The sequence below is a fragment of the Capricornis sumatraensis genome, chromosome 2 (genome assembly GCF_032405125.1).
Source record: "Capricornis sumatraensis isolate serow.1 chromosome 2, serow.2, whole genome shotgun sequence".
Classification (NCBI taxonomy): domain Eukaryota; kingdom Metazoa; phylum Chordata; class Mammalia; order Artiodactyla; family Bovidae; genus Capricornis; species Capricornis sumatraensis.
Window position 1 is genome coordinate 112134652 of NC_091070.1, and position 14627 is coordinate 112149278.

The 14627-nt window shown below is 46.1% G+C and overlaps 1 protein-coding gene across 3 annotated transcripts in view; it reads right to left on the reverse strand.

Moving 5' to 3' along the window:
* The window catches only part of CADM3 (cell adhesion molecule 3), a 30140-nt gene that overhangs the window by 5538 nt on the left and 9975 nt on the right, over nt 1–14627 (reverse strand). The window contains exons 2-6 of one of the 3 annotated variants that reach the window (XM_068964898.1): nt 6260–6361; nt 4083–4223; nt 3410–3562; nt 2573–2710; nt 2054–2224 (exon numbers count right to left, since the gene is read on the reverse strand). In XM_068964898.1, the coding sequence (XP_068820999.1) occupies nt 2054–2224; nt 2573–2710; nt 3410–3562; nt 4083–4223; nt 6260–6361 (705 nt within the window). The remainder of the gene's footprint in view (nt 1–2053; nt 2225–2572; nt 2711–3409; nt 3563–4082; nt 4224–6259; nt 6362–14627) is intronic. The other 2 variants (XM_068964900.1, XM_068964899.1) reach the window with 2 other exon arrangements.

The window sequence follows — 14627 nt, forward strand, 5'->3', positions numbered from 1 at the left end:
AAGGCAGTTTAAACAGGAAGCACTGCTGTAACGCAAAACATCATTTTTAGGGGGCCGGTCCAAAAATGAAGCGAGAGCTTGGAAAGAGCAAGAGATGGGGGTTATATTTTGGCTACAAAAAGGCACTGACACAATATAGAATGGCTCTGGGAAGGAATAATGGCAGCTGCCACCAATGCTGGAGGGCTGCTTAGGAGGCTGGGTCCAGATGGCCGCATAGAACAATACAACCAGATGCCGGTTTAGAACAACAGATAAAGAGGCCGAGCTCCCCCTAAGGATAGAGCCAACCTTAACAACTGGTTAATGAACGTGTTTCAGTCCAATCAAACAGGACAAAGAGAATCAGGCCAGGTGAGAGAATGGGTGTTCCGGGGCCCTGCAGCCAGAGAAACCTCCAGTGTGGTACCTGGAGTATAGCATTTGTTGACTGACTGCTGATCACATGGAAGCCAAAAGGGTCCCTGGAGAGTGACTGCCAGATGGTCTGGTACCTAACAGAGAAGTCTTTGGGACTCAGACACGAGAGGGCCTTCTTCAGCCCTGGCCAGGGGCCAGGACAAGAAGCTCAAGGTCAGGGGCTTTACACTCAGAACTAATAATCAGAGGAACAACTTAGAGCAATATAGACCTTTGAAGTTTGCAAAGTTCTTTCATTATATAGTGCTTCATTTATTCTTATGAAAATTCACTGAAGTAGACAGGGGCCACCCTGAGATTAAATGCTTTGGTGACAGTGACAGCTAGTCAGCCGTCACCGCAGCTGGAATCCAGGCTGTCTGCTTCCAGATTGAGAATCTGCTAAATGGACAGTGACGCCACCCCAAACCGCACGTTCAAGTGTCAGCAATGGGTCTGGCAATTGATTAAAATAGCACTGGAGTCAGGCCTGGATCTTCCATAAGAAAGAGGTGAAGGGTCTGAGTTCTTTGAGAAAAGTACCCAGTCTTTAGAAAAGTTAGGACAATAAATGCATTATTTTGTAACTCATTATCTTCTGCCTTTGCACTTTATTTTTTTTCCCCTTGATTTATCTACTCAGAAAAGTTCTTTTTGAAAACTGCTTAACTTCCTATCTGTTTTCAAGGCAGATTCCATAAAGGGATGAGGATCCTTAGAAAGGTTGGGAGTAGAGATTGTGGCAGTGGTCATTTCAGGTCAGAATCCCCCAAACCATAGAGCTGGGGCAGATGGGGGGAATACTGGGGAAAATCTAGGGCTAATGATGCCAGCGAGAGTGGTTTTCCTACCATCTCTTTTCTTGAACTCCTAGTATGTTAGACCAAGAGGAAGCCTTAGTGATTCCATGTCCATCTTCTCATTTACCAAATAAAGAGCCAAGCTCAATGGGTTAAGTTCCCTAACATCACTCAGCTAGGAGGTGGTGGAGGGGCAGATGAGAATCTGTGTCTCCGGACTCCTGATTTGCTACGGTTACTGCTATAATTTACAATTTAGATGCATAACACTGGCCTAACCCAGGAGACAGTAAATTTACCTATTGGGCCAAATCCCTCCAGCTACAGGTTTCTGTAAATAAACTCTTATTGGAAAACAGCTATGTTCACTATTTACATATGATCTATGGCTATTTTCCTGCAGCAACAACAGAGTTAATTAGTTGAGACAGAGGCCACATGGCCCTCGAAACCTAAAATGTGGACCATTGCTGGAAAAAGTTTGCTGACTGACTGTTGGCCTACCACTGGCACACTTATTTTTTTCCCTATTTACTTATCTGTGCCTGGTTCTTCATATACAGTCACCCACGCTTTTCTTTTCTCCGTGCATATGTGCTAAGTCACTTCAGTCGTGTTTGCCTCTGTGCGACCCTATGGACTGTAGCCCACCAGGCTCTTCAGTCCATGGAAACCCCACAGAGTGGGTCGCCTCCTCCAGGGGATCTTCCCAACCCAGGGATTGAACCCGCATCTCTTTAGTCTCCTGCACTGGCAGGTGGGTTCTTTGCCACCAGCGCCACCCGGGAAGCCCTTTCTTTCCCCTACTTCCCATCTTATACCAGATCCTCTTCACCCACAAGCCCATGACATACATAAAACCTCTATGCGTTGAGCGGTGGATCTGTCAGCCCCCTTTAGAGATTCATGGTTCACAGAGCACACAATGTCTGCGCCATCATCCTCCCGGGTGACCTGGAAGGTGACTGAGCTGCTGACGGTGAAGGTTTTGCCATTGGGATCTTCCTGTATTCGGGTAGATTCCCCTAGAGAGCAGAAACAGACACATGCGCACACACACATAGACAGAGTGGGCCCTAACACGCGGGGATTGTGTGGGCCCCACCGCAGATATACAGATGGTGCATCTCGACTTAGACAGACTTAGGGAGTTGTGAAATGGCTATGTACACACAGGGAGGATGGAGGCCCCAACACACGCACACACATTCAAACACAAGTGTACACAGAGTATCTATCATTCCCTTCTCTTCTTCTACACCATGGCTTATGTGCACGTATACAGACAGACAGACATGTACCCCTGTCTCCCTTTCCTCCCTGCTGCCCCAGCACCACCTCCTCCTATCGCCCCCAAGGCAGGAGGAACTTACCATGGAGCTCTTGGTCACCCTTCCTCCAGGTGAGCTGGGCTGCAGGTTTGCTCCCAGAAGACTGACAGCTTAAGGTGGTTGTATCCTTTTCCCGTAATGATGACTTGTAGCCACTGATTACAGGCTTCTGTGGGATTCCTGCCACGAACAGGGGGTGGCCAGGATAGGAAGGAGAGGCACCCTCAGCTCTCCCTGCTGGGATGGACTCTCAGAGGGTTAGGATATCTGGGTTCTGTTTTGGTTCCTGACGGGTAGAAGGCTAGAGAAATAATCTTTCTCTTTGGTCTACCTCCTGAGGACCAGGAGGAAAGACCTCCCTCAGAGGGAAAAGGTACAGTGGTGAGAGAGTTACTGTACCTGAGCTGATACATGACCCAATTCACTAAGCACAACCGGGTGGCCACAGACATAGTGTGAGGCTCAGGGAAGCAAAGAAGGAAATTGAAACATGGGGTCAAGATGAGAGCATGCAGACAATGAGGGTACTTGTCTTGGAAATCAAAATCATACACTGAACATATTTCTCAGGTTTGTGTCTCATCACACAGTCTTCAGAGGTAAGTAGAACAGACACTAGTATCCTTTTGTTACAAGTTAGGAAATTCAGGCTCAAAGAGAGTTAAAGATTTGTCCCAGAGCAAACAGTAAGTAAAGGAGAAAAGATGAGAATTACACCCAGCATGCTTTGCATTTCATTACATTGCAATATTAACACAGGCTGAACTTTCCCAACATGCTTGGAGACTTGCTTGGCTCTAGGCTGCTTTAGAGGCCCACCCAGGGAGATCTGTTTGCAAGGAAGCACGCCGTGGAGACATCGGGGTTTGGGAGCCTCACCGAGCACGGTGACGAGGGACTTGGCAGTTCTCACGGGCATAGTGAAGATGGAGCAAGTGTATTCGCCCTCGTCGGCCAGGGCCACGTTGCTGATGCTGATGCTGAGCTCATGGGGTGTAGACTTAACCAGCTGAATCCGATTATCTCGAAGGGCTGGGGAAAATCGCGAGAATTGGAAGCAAGACTTTTACTGGCACTTTTCATCTTTATCTTCCAATCCTAGCCAGTTTTTTTTTTTTTTTTTTTTTTCTGAGAAAGGGTCTAGCATGGTTTGGGGCAGGGGAAAAGAATAAAAACAAACTGCTCCTGAGTTTGAGCAGTCTTTAGGATATTCAGTCCCCTTCCTAGGCCCTTGGGCTCAGTAGCCTCAGAGATACTCAGAAAAGTAGATTGAATATGTGGGCTACCTTGGGGCAACACTGTCATCAGCTGTCTCTAGGGCTCCTTTGGGGTGCCCTTTAGTTTGGGCAGGACCCTATAGGACCATGCATGACCTGGGTCAGAGCCATGATAATGAAGTTTCTCTAGAACCAGTTGAGGAGCCCATGGCCTGTTGATTCCCCAAATAGCTTCCCTTCATGTTTCTTAGCCTCTGGACTGCAGGGACATCTCCTCTCAGCTCTGCAGCCCCGTTCCTCAGCCCATGGGAGGGAGATAACTCATAGGACACTACCTCTCTTCTCCCCAAAGTAGAGAGTCTGCTGGGCAGGGTTAGACCACTGTAGGGATGAGTCCTCATGGTCTTTCACTTGGCACTTGAGCACCACGGTGCCACCAGCCACCACTGTCTCATCAGATGTCCAGGGCTGACTGTCTGCAGGAGTAGAAGACGGTTAGTTTCCAGATACAGTGCTGACCCCTCCACCCATTTCTGGGCTAAAGTCCACTTCATCTAATTACGACCATCCAAGGCTCATGTCTTTGTATTGTTTTTAACACATCACGGGGGAAGGAATAGGGGTGAAGGTGGGGGTAGGGGAAGACAGACCTTACTTCCTCTTGCTTTGAATGCACAGAAAAACAGCTACTTGTTGAATATTTGCTGAATGAATTGACAGGGCCACAAACATGGAGAGGAATAAAGGCACCCAAAATCTACAAACACCATTCCACATGTGTCTTTTCTGATGGAGTGCTACCATTCACCTTTGAAAACACACATACAAATCTGTCATTCTCTTTTACCTTCCTACCACCACCTGCATATGAGAGCAAGAACAGGAGAAGCAATTGTGGCTAATAATCCCCAAACTAAAGGTGAAGAAAAGGCCAAGTCGGCCCTTGGGTTACACATTCATTTACACAAGAGTTAGCTGATAAAACTGCAAAATAAACAAACAAAAAAAGATAAAACAAAACAAAACAGGAACATTTTGACACAGACTTCTCACTTCCTCCAACAATAGCTTCCCTTTAGTCATCAGCTCCCTTAACATATTCCCCTCGGTATCCGTGCTACCCACTTCCCAAATCAACACACAAACCCAACTCACCATCCTGATGTTATTTTAAAGAAGAATGGATTAAAGTTTTCCCTTGATGTGATGGAGGGACATGGTTTCTAATCCCTCTCTCCTTAGTCAAGTTAAACAAAATAAGATAATAAGATAAAATATGGATGAGGCCTTTGAATTTCAAATATGCCTTCCAACCAGTTCGAGCTATGAGCTCCTCAGCCTGTGTGACAGTTGCTTCCTTCACCCAATATTGTCCCATGTGCCCCCCAGCATGGACTGATTCCCAATATTGATTCCCTCATCTTCAGGTCTGACTTCCTAGGACCCAACAGCTCTGACCTTCCAGCTCTGATTTCTGAAACATCTACACAATTTCTTCTATCCTGCTAAGTTATTTAACCAGCAATGTCATCTGTGATTCGGAAGCAAAGAAACATACTTCCTACACTCCCTAATTGAGCAATTTTTAAAAATCCCTATACTCCCTATGGCACCAACCTTATCCCTACTTTATCTGCTTTCTCCTGTCTTTCTTGGTCCCCAGAGTTGCATTTTCAATGAATATTCAATGAGCACTCCTGGCACAGAGGGGGCCCTGAGGAGTGAAAGTGACCTGCCAGCGTTGACACCAAGCACCAACAGCTCTGGGTGGCTGTCTCCAGAAGGGAGCCCAAAGCCTGGCTGGCAGTTTTAGCATTTAGAATCATAAAATTTAGGACGGTCAGGGATCTTAAGGCTCATGGTATCCAATTCCCTCATTTTACAGATGGAGACAATGAGGCAATGTAGGTGAAGTGATTGTCTCAGATCATGCCACTGATCGATGGTTCCAGTTAGGACTAGAATCCTCCTGACTTGCAAGGCAGTGCTCTTTTCTCTAAAATGCTCCTCAGGTAATCGTCTAACTTGAGAACTAAAACTACAACTCTGATATTAGAGAGCCAGAGACTGGGTGGGCTGAATAAATGTGGAAGTGACATATTCCTTAAATATTTCAACGGAAGTGTTGGGAAGTCTTTCATTTACTGCTCACCATATAGTGATTTTTGACTAGTAATCCCATTGTCCCTTTTCTTTTGAAGAATTCTACCTCAATCGTGTCCTTCCAGAACCTCTTTATTCTGCATAATACAGTCCTCCCAGAATCATTTGATTTTTGGAAAAAGGTGTAGGGGAAACAGAGGTCTCTGTACCGGAGCAAGGGAAGGAGGAGTAGGTGCCAGAGAAGTTGGTGGTGTAGAACTAAGTTCTAAACTGTCAGGTGGAGAGGAGGAAGAGTTGTGTGGTAATGAGGGGAGAGAGCACACGGGGTGGAAGCAACATGAGTGAGAGATGATTGGAGAATGGCTGAGGGAACTGAGGCACATTGAGATGAGGGGGCCTGGATTCTCACCTTGACTGGCCAGCATGTCAGGGCTGCTCCAGACTCTGGAGCTGATGGCCTCGTCGAGTGGAGCCAGAGTTCCCAGCTCCAAATTCTGCTCTTGCCAGTAGCCTGGGGAGAGAGTCTCCATCAAGGATGAGCCCTACATGTGAGCTGCTGTCGTTTGAGATCTGTACTTTCGTTGCTGGGGATGGGGGAGTGGACTGGCCCCTATGAAAAGCACGTTCACCGGGGTACCTAAGAGAAGGTGGTCTTCTCACAAAGGGGAGAAATTAACTAGAGTCTTGAAACAGGAAGTGAAGTCCTTCTTTGAAAGGGTGAACTAAGGAGGATGCTAAGCTGTAGCAGTCAATCATATAATGTTAGAGCCAACAGTGAGCTTAGAGATCGCCGGGTCCAGTTCTCCCAGTTCACAGAAGAGGACGATGAGGCCCACAAGGGTTAAAAGTGAGTTGGTGAAGGTCATACAGAAACGTGAAAGATAACAAAGGCTCTTCATTTCAGATCCAGGATTCTTTCTGCTACACCATATTCTCTACTAAAGCAATGACAGGTTTAATAATTAGAAGATTCCATTTAATCCTTTAAATAAACCAGTTAAATAAGCATATTGGTATTATCATTTCTACCTCACAGAGAGGAGACTGAATGAAATGACTTGCCCAAGGTCCTACAAACAGAACAAAGACTGGAAATTAAATGCCTGCTTCTAAAGCCCAAGCTCTGTTTCAAGGAAAAACCCTCAACACTGAAGACAAGAGACCATAGTTGGGGCTGCAAGTTGCCCCAGGCCTTCCCAGATTGTTACCTTCTATCCAGAGTTCAGATTCTCAAGTTTTCCTCCTCCGCCCTCAGTTCCACCCACCACTTTATATCACTGACTCTGCTCCCTCATCTGGCACAACACACGCCCAAGGCCTGAGTCACGGCTCTCTTCCTAAACCCTTTTGTGAAGTAGTGTACAGTGTCCATGGCCTAGTCCCCCAACTCAACCTGAGAGGCAGAGGGACAAAGAAATCAATTCGCAGAATCTCTCCAGGATCGCCCGTCGTAAACCCAGAAGTAGCCAATCACATACGCAAAACTCCATGACGTCATCGGCTGCTGAGCAGAGTCCGGAGCTGCTCCTTGTCCCGGGGCCGGAGTCCCGGCAGAACTTCGCCAGTCGTCACCTCCTGGCGCCGGCTCCGGAGCCAGCGGAGGTGGGGGTTGGGAGGGGAAAGGACGAGAAGAGGGTGGTGGGACCCAGGAAGATGGGTGGGGGTGGGGTGGGGAGGGTACGGGGTGGCACGGGTGGCAGACCAAAAAGAGAAGTGGGAAGTGGGCTTAGGGTCCACGAGAAGAAAGGGAACGAGGGAGAGATCTGCCGAATCAAAGGGAAAGAGGGGTGAGGGACAGGAGGGCGTGGGGGAGGGGAGAAGGGAGACAGACGGGGGAAGGGAGCGGGTGTTAGAAGGAGTCCTAGCCTCCGGAGAGGGCTCTAAAGACAGCTTCGGAGACGCCGTCGCTCTTCACTTTTTCTCAGACATCCTGCAGGAGTTTGGAGACTTGACTCTGTTCCCGAACAGAAGCACTGATGCCCAAATGGGAAGGGGGAGTACAACAGAAAAAAGTATCCGTAGTAGGTAGAAGTCGACAGGAGAGGGGACGAGGAAAGTGCTGATGAGGAGAGGCAGAAAAGATGAAGATGGGAGAAAGAAAGGCGGCCAGGATGAGATCGCCGAGGGTGCTCAGAGACTCTCCCCGAGGGCCAGGCTCTCACCCTGCTATCTTCTGTGGACCTCAAGCATGGAGGCAACTGGAAGTGGGTGAGTGTTTCATGGTATTTTCCAAGTAGTCTGTTTGTGGGTCCTTCAGTGGGAACCCAGATTGGTTGTCCTAAAGCTTGGCATGGTGGAGGGACAAGGAAAGCCAGAGAGGGGTCAGTGCTCAGCCCTACAGTATTGGTACCCAGTATACGAAGTAAGCACTAAACAGACCTTTGCTCAAAGGGAGAAAATAGCCTTCTCTTACGTTGGCATAAAGGCTTTCAGTTTTCAGAGTGGACTTCCAATCATGAATTCATGTCAAAACCACCTTGAGAGAGAGGCTGCCAGATAGGGTCCCTTTTTAGCAGTGAGGTCTGGAGAGGCTCAGTGACTTACCTAAAGGCACACAAATAGGGCTCCTTTCAAGGATCCTCTTTCTCCTGCTGCTTGGTGCTCTTAAAGCTTTTCAGCAGCTTCTCTTTCTTACAATGTTTCAGCCCACTGTATTGCAATTTTCTTTGGTTATCAGCCTCCTTATCTAAACTTTGAGTTGGTGAAGAGGGCAAGAGCCTTCCCTTTCTCATCTTTGTGTCTTCAGTACTTAGCCTATAGTGGGCCCTCAATACATTTAATTGCCTCTGGTAATTCATTCAGTCACAATTGGCACTCTGCTATGTCCATTCTCACTCAGGCAGAGCATGTCTTCTGTCCAAACAGCATGGATTTAGTCTTCATTCTACTGCTCCTTATTCCATTTGTGCTGTTTTCGGCCTTCTCCTCCATTGCTTTTTTCCTTGCTTACATTACATTCATCCCTCCCCTCCTCCTGCATTTTGCTGGCTTTTTTTTTTTTTTTTTTTTCCTGCGTAGGATAAATAAATGAAATGATGATGTTGGTCATTCAAACCAGACTGAATCGTTTAGTTGAGGGGTCTGATAACTAAACAAATAATCTCTAATAAATGGCATGTTGGGAATATGCTTGATATATTGTCTCTGTAGGTTTATAAGGAACTCATTCTGGTTTGCTATATTTTAAGAAACTCATTAAGAAATAGCTTTTTTTTTTTTCCTGCGAGGGGTGATCTTTTCCCCTTTAATTCTCCAAAGTACTTATGATCTCCTGCCTCCTCTTGAGAATTGTCTGTTAATATGCCTGAAAGTTTTCTTGCTTTTTTTATAAAACTGTACACCTGTAATGATAAATTCTGAATAGCCACTCTCCTGGGAGCAGATGAGTGATTATATAATGTTATTCATAGAAACATGGATAAGTGGCAGAAATTATAACCTGGATTGTGAAAGCCTTGTTCTTTGGATTTAGATCTTGCCAATCGTTTATGACATCAGCATAAATTCCCTCAATGGGCTCAGACTAGAAAGAACTTAAGAGAGGGCTCTGAAAAGGTGGCATGCACTTTGAAGTGGAAATAGTGACAGTTCTCTCCAGGCAGGGTCACTGGAAGGAAATGTAGACTCTGAGACCATAAGCCCATTAGAAAGGGGAGGCCCAGGTTACTCACATAGGAAAACTGACAACAGAGAGAGCTCCAGTCATATACTTCATGTTGTTTCCCTGCTTAGAAACCTCCGCTGACATCCCATCGTCTGCACATAACATCCACAAGATCCTGTGGTCTGATGCCAATGTGCCTTTCAGCTTTGTCTCTTCTTTACTTCACTCAGCCCATATCCCAGACATATGATGCTATTTGGAATTCTTTCTGTAAACTCTTTGCTTTACAGCAAAGTTCACATTCCCACAGTCACTCTGTTGATAATGCCCTTCACCCATCTGCACACATCTAAGCTCTAACCATCCTTAGAAGCCTGTTTGTGGCACTTCCTTTAAGAAGGCTTCCCTGATTGCCTCAGGTGGAAATCATTTCTGATTTTGTTGTTGTTGTTACAACATTTTATCTGCTTTTCTTAAATTATGCATCAATCTTTACTTTGAGCTAAAAGTTTGGCTTCCCTCCTAAATTATAATAATTCTTCAGGTAGTGTTGTTATCTGATTCATCTCTATATTTGGTACCAGCCCTATTAGAGCATATTGCACTTAGAAGGTGCTTAATAAATATTTCCTTAATGAATGAATCAAAGATGCTGAACACCTTCAGTTGGGGTAACTAGGTTCAACATATGTCCGTGAAGAGGAAAGAGCAAATTAAACAGGCTAGGAAGAAATGAACCAAGGAAGATGGTAGATATTCCAGAGGCTGAAGCTCTAGAAGGTTACAAGATGGTGGTGGTGGTGGTGGGGGGGGTGGGGGTGGAATCTCTATTTATTAATTACCTTATATGTGTCATTATCCAAGCCAAGTGCTCTGTTTTCATTATTCCAAAATAACCTGTGTGTATGTGTTAGTCACTCAATCGTGTCCAACTCTTTGGGACTCCATGGATTGTAGCCTGCCAGGCTCCTCTGTCCATGGTATTTTCCAGGCAAGAATACTGGAGAGGGTTGCCATTTCCTCCTCTAGGGGATCTTCCTGACCTAGGGACCGAACCCAGGTCTCCCACTTTGCAGGCAGATTCTTTACTGCCTGAGCCACCAGAGAAGCCTGAACAACCCTTTAATAGATATTATTATGCATATGTTAAGGATGAGTTAACTAAGACTCAGAAAATTTAAGTAACTTTTCCATATGATAGATCCAATAAGTACTGAGATAGGGCAGCCTTTAAATTTAGATATCTCTGACCACAAAGCCCAGACATTTTTTTGCACATCTTCACCACACTGTGTCCCTTTGTAGAAGCATGTGCTTTGTGTGTGTGGTGGGGGGCAGAAGGTATAGTTGGAAAGACTCCTTCCTGCATTGCTAGCCAAGGTTTGTTCACCTAAACAATATTCACAACAGTCACCTGCAATACGATAAAAATTAACAGTGTAGCAAGTGGGAAGTGGGAGCTTGTGGTGTTGGTATGATTTATACCCACTGAGTTATATTTTCAATTGGATTCCTTAATGCATCTTCATCTATACCTTTGGGGGCTCACCTCAGAGAGCTGGGATGATTCTTCAGTTAAGCAAGCAATAGATGTGTCTGGTTAAAACAGAATCCCCTCACATTTTCATGGCACTCTAGCTTTAGGCTATGAACTAAGATTGCCTTCTTGTTTGCTCTCAGTTGTCTGGGGCTTTTCTTAATGCTTGGCCTATTTACCCATGAGTTCCAGTATCTTCAGGACTCCCAGCATTTTAAAGGACTAAGTAGCCCTTTCACTCTGATTCCTTCTGAATGATTGTTCATATTAAGAGAAGCAGAGGTGGAAACTGGAGACGTACTAATGTGCCTTTTAAAGCATACATTGACACCTGTGATTTTGTCTTTCACCCATAGTACAGGGCCTTACCCATAGTAAGTACTCAATAAATATTTATTGAATAAATACATGAGTAACTGAAATGAATAAAAATGTATTATGTTTCCAATTTAAGTGATGATAGTAGGGAAGTTTATGTGCTTAAAGTTTATTGCTTGGTTGATGTATTTTCTCTGCCCTGTCTGTTTTGGGAATCCACACTGCATGGGCCTTAGGGCCATATATAAAGTCACAGGTGCACATTTGGGACAAGGGAACAGAGCTCCCCTGCATAACCACTGCTGGCCTTGCAGTGCTTGGGTCCAGAGCTCCACTTCCCAGATTACAGAGAACGCCAGCTCCTTGCGTAGGAGTTAATGGTGATGGTGATGATTCAGCATTTCTCTAACTCCAGAGTTAAAAATATTCTTCATCCCAGCCTCCTTGTTATTCCTCACGACTACCATGGCAGGTGGGTGGAGGAGTGTTATCTCCAAGGGAAAAACACCCTGGGGGCTGTGGCCCAGAATGCTGAAGGGACCCACTTTTAGAAGGGTTTCCCCACCCCCATTGCTGGGCTCCCCGGCCAGGTGATCTCACTCTTGATTCTTCCCTGACCCTAGCTCTGTAGTGGATTCTTACAGATATTTCTGAAGGGAGTGGCCATGACAAGCTCAGAACTAGAACTCAGTGCCTGCATCCTTTCCTTCTGCCCAGAGCCATATTTTTCTTTAATAGTGAATGTCTGCTTCTGAATTTGGAAGAAAGTGGACCAATCTCATCTGAGGCCCAATTTAATCCATAACTCCAAGATGTGGGAAGGGAGTTACTTTGACCTACGTAGCTTTAGACCATAACATCCTGATCGCAAAGAACTCTCTGTAAACGGCATTTTTCACGCTTGCTCTTGGGTTGCCAGGAATTCCGTTACTTCTGCAGAAGGCACTGTGTAATTTCCTAGTCGAAGACTCTGAGGGCATGAGTGTCAGAATGTTCTCTCTCACTTCCTGCTCTGCATTCCTTTTCAACTTTGTCTTCCCCAAGTCCCCAGTTCGCTTCTATTCCCAATATGACAGAGCAGTCAGATGAAAGGAAGCTGGGGCCATAGAGGTAAGAGTTACTTTGTCATCACGGCTTGTCTGTTTTCTCAGGTGCACTTCCTTCCCTTCCTGTGGCTCCTCAGGGCAGGCTCCTGTCCCCTCACAGACAACACGATGGCCTAATGGATCTCCTCACTCAGCTCAGGTATGCTCCAGCTCACATCCACTTCAGAGCCTCAGAGCTCAGTCACGCTTCAGCTGCCTGCCTCCTGATCGGCCTCCTCTCCAGCTCACTGCCCCCGCCACCCTCTCTCTGGCTGGCCTGCTGAGACCTTAGCTTCTCAGTGTTCCCTCCTTCCCTCCGTTATTTCTATTGTTTTCTGACTTTCCCTTCTGGAGTCTTGTTTATCTACTTTCTCTCTGGCTCCCAACAGCCTCTTAGCCCAAAGAAGTCACTACCCTTTGGGCACTGCTTTACTCTCCCTGGGGTGGGGAGAGGGGGGGACGTGGGGGGATACAGGATATAAGTCAAACTGGATGGTGAATAGGGTAGGGAAGAGCACCTTCCCTGTAAGGAGTCTCTAACATACTGATTAGCCACAGTAGCTTGGTATAGTGTAGCCAAGAGAACAAGGGATCTTTATAGAAGGAGGGATCTTATTCTGTTAGGTGATTCAAGAGACTTAGGTTTGGAAGGGACGAATCTGGGCTCAAACAGGTTTATTATTGTAGGCTGGCAGACACCTTTTGGTTGCATCCTAAGCAGGTGTTAGAAATGAAAGGCTTTTGTTTCCTGGCCTTGGAATGGTGTGGCACTTAGCTTTTCCAGGCTGAATGAGGAGGAGGGGATCTTTAGGGTGGTTGGCTAGTTGACTAGCTTGCCTGCAGAGGGTGTGAGGTTGAGGTTAAAACAAAAAGCACATTGTGGTGTTAACCCTCTTTTCACTAAAAAACAAACAAACAAAAAACAGTTATCCCAAATGTTTTCTCATATCCAAGTGTTTTTTAAAAAAACCCACATTTAAGATGCCGTGAGTAACTATATCTGTTTGCTAAAGCCCTGCAATCAATTCTCATATTCTGGTCATTTTCTACTGACCCCTACTGGCCTGAGTTGGTTATTCCTAAGATCATTTTGAGTCTTCCAGACGAGAATGTAACTGATGTCCTTTCTGACTCCACTACCAAAGTTCAATAATTCCTTACCTTCTTTTCTTGCACCTCTTTCTTCCCAAAATATTTTCCTGTCTATGATTCTTAGGTTTCCCTAGTGGCTTAGATGGTAAAGAATCCACCTGCAATGCGGGGGACCTAGATTCAATGCCTGGGTTTGGGAAGACCTCCTAGAGAAGGGAATGGGTACCCACTCCAGTATTCTTGCCTGGAGAACTCCACAGACAGAGGAGCCTGGCAGCTTACAGTCCACAGAGATGCAAAGAGTCAGACACAACTGAGTGACTTTCACTTTTACTATGATTCTTAGCGACTTTCGCTTTCACTATGGTTCTTTTAGAGTTGATAAAAATCCCAAGTAGTGTCTAGTGCACACTTTCTGTTTTAAAGACGAAAAACCAAGGTTCACAGAGGCTTAGAAACTTCTCAGCATGGTCACATAGGCAGTTAGTGGTAGCTGGGTTCATAAGCCCAGTCTTCTGTCCTCATTGTCAGTCCTGTGCACTAGCTAATTTGGAAGTGAAGTTACCATTTAGTGTGACTTTACTTCCAGTGACTTCCACTCTTCCTGCCTCCCATCTCCCTCTGCATTGCTGTGAGGAACCCTAGGACACTGGACCTCCAGGGAAGTAACTCTGCTAAATGCTGGGCAGGTTAGAGACGTTGGGGTGAAATGCAGAAGCAGAAGGTGCGAATAATGTCACCCTACAGATGTCACCGTCTTCCTGGCAGATTCTTACAAAAGAGGAGGCCATGGGGCTGAAGCCGCTTCCATGCCCTTAGGAATTAAAAGGGTGATGAGGAGGGTGGGCTGTGTGAGTGTTAGCATCTGTGTGGAGAGCTGGGGGATGCTAGCCTGACTGTGATGTGGGAGACAGAGACTAGAAGGGAGAAAGCCGCAGAGGAGCTTATCCTATTCTTGAGCTAGTGACAGAAAAAATCTGGAGGCAGAAGTGGGCTTGCAGTAGGCTGAGGGGGGCCCCTCAGAGACTTAGTTAAGATTCTGAGGAGCAGAGACTGGGAAGTGGGTGGCAGAGAAGGAGGTGGGGACAGCTGTTGCTTTGATTTGCTATTGAGTCAGTGTTCTCAGTGCATTAGCACTGGG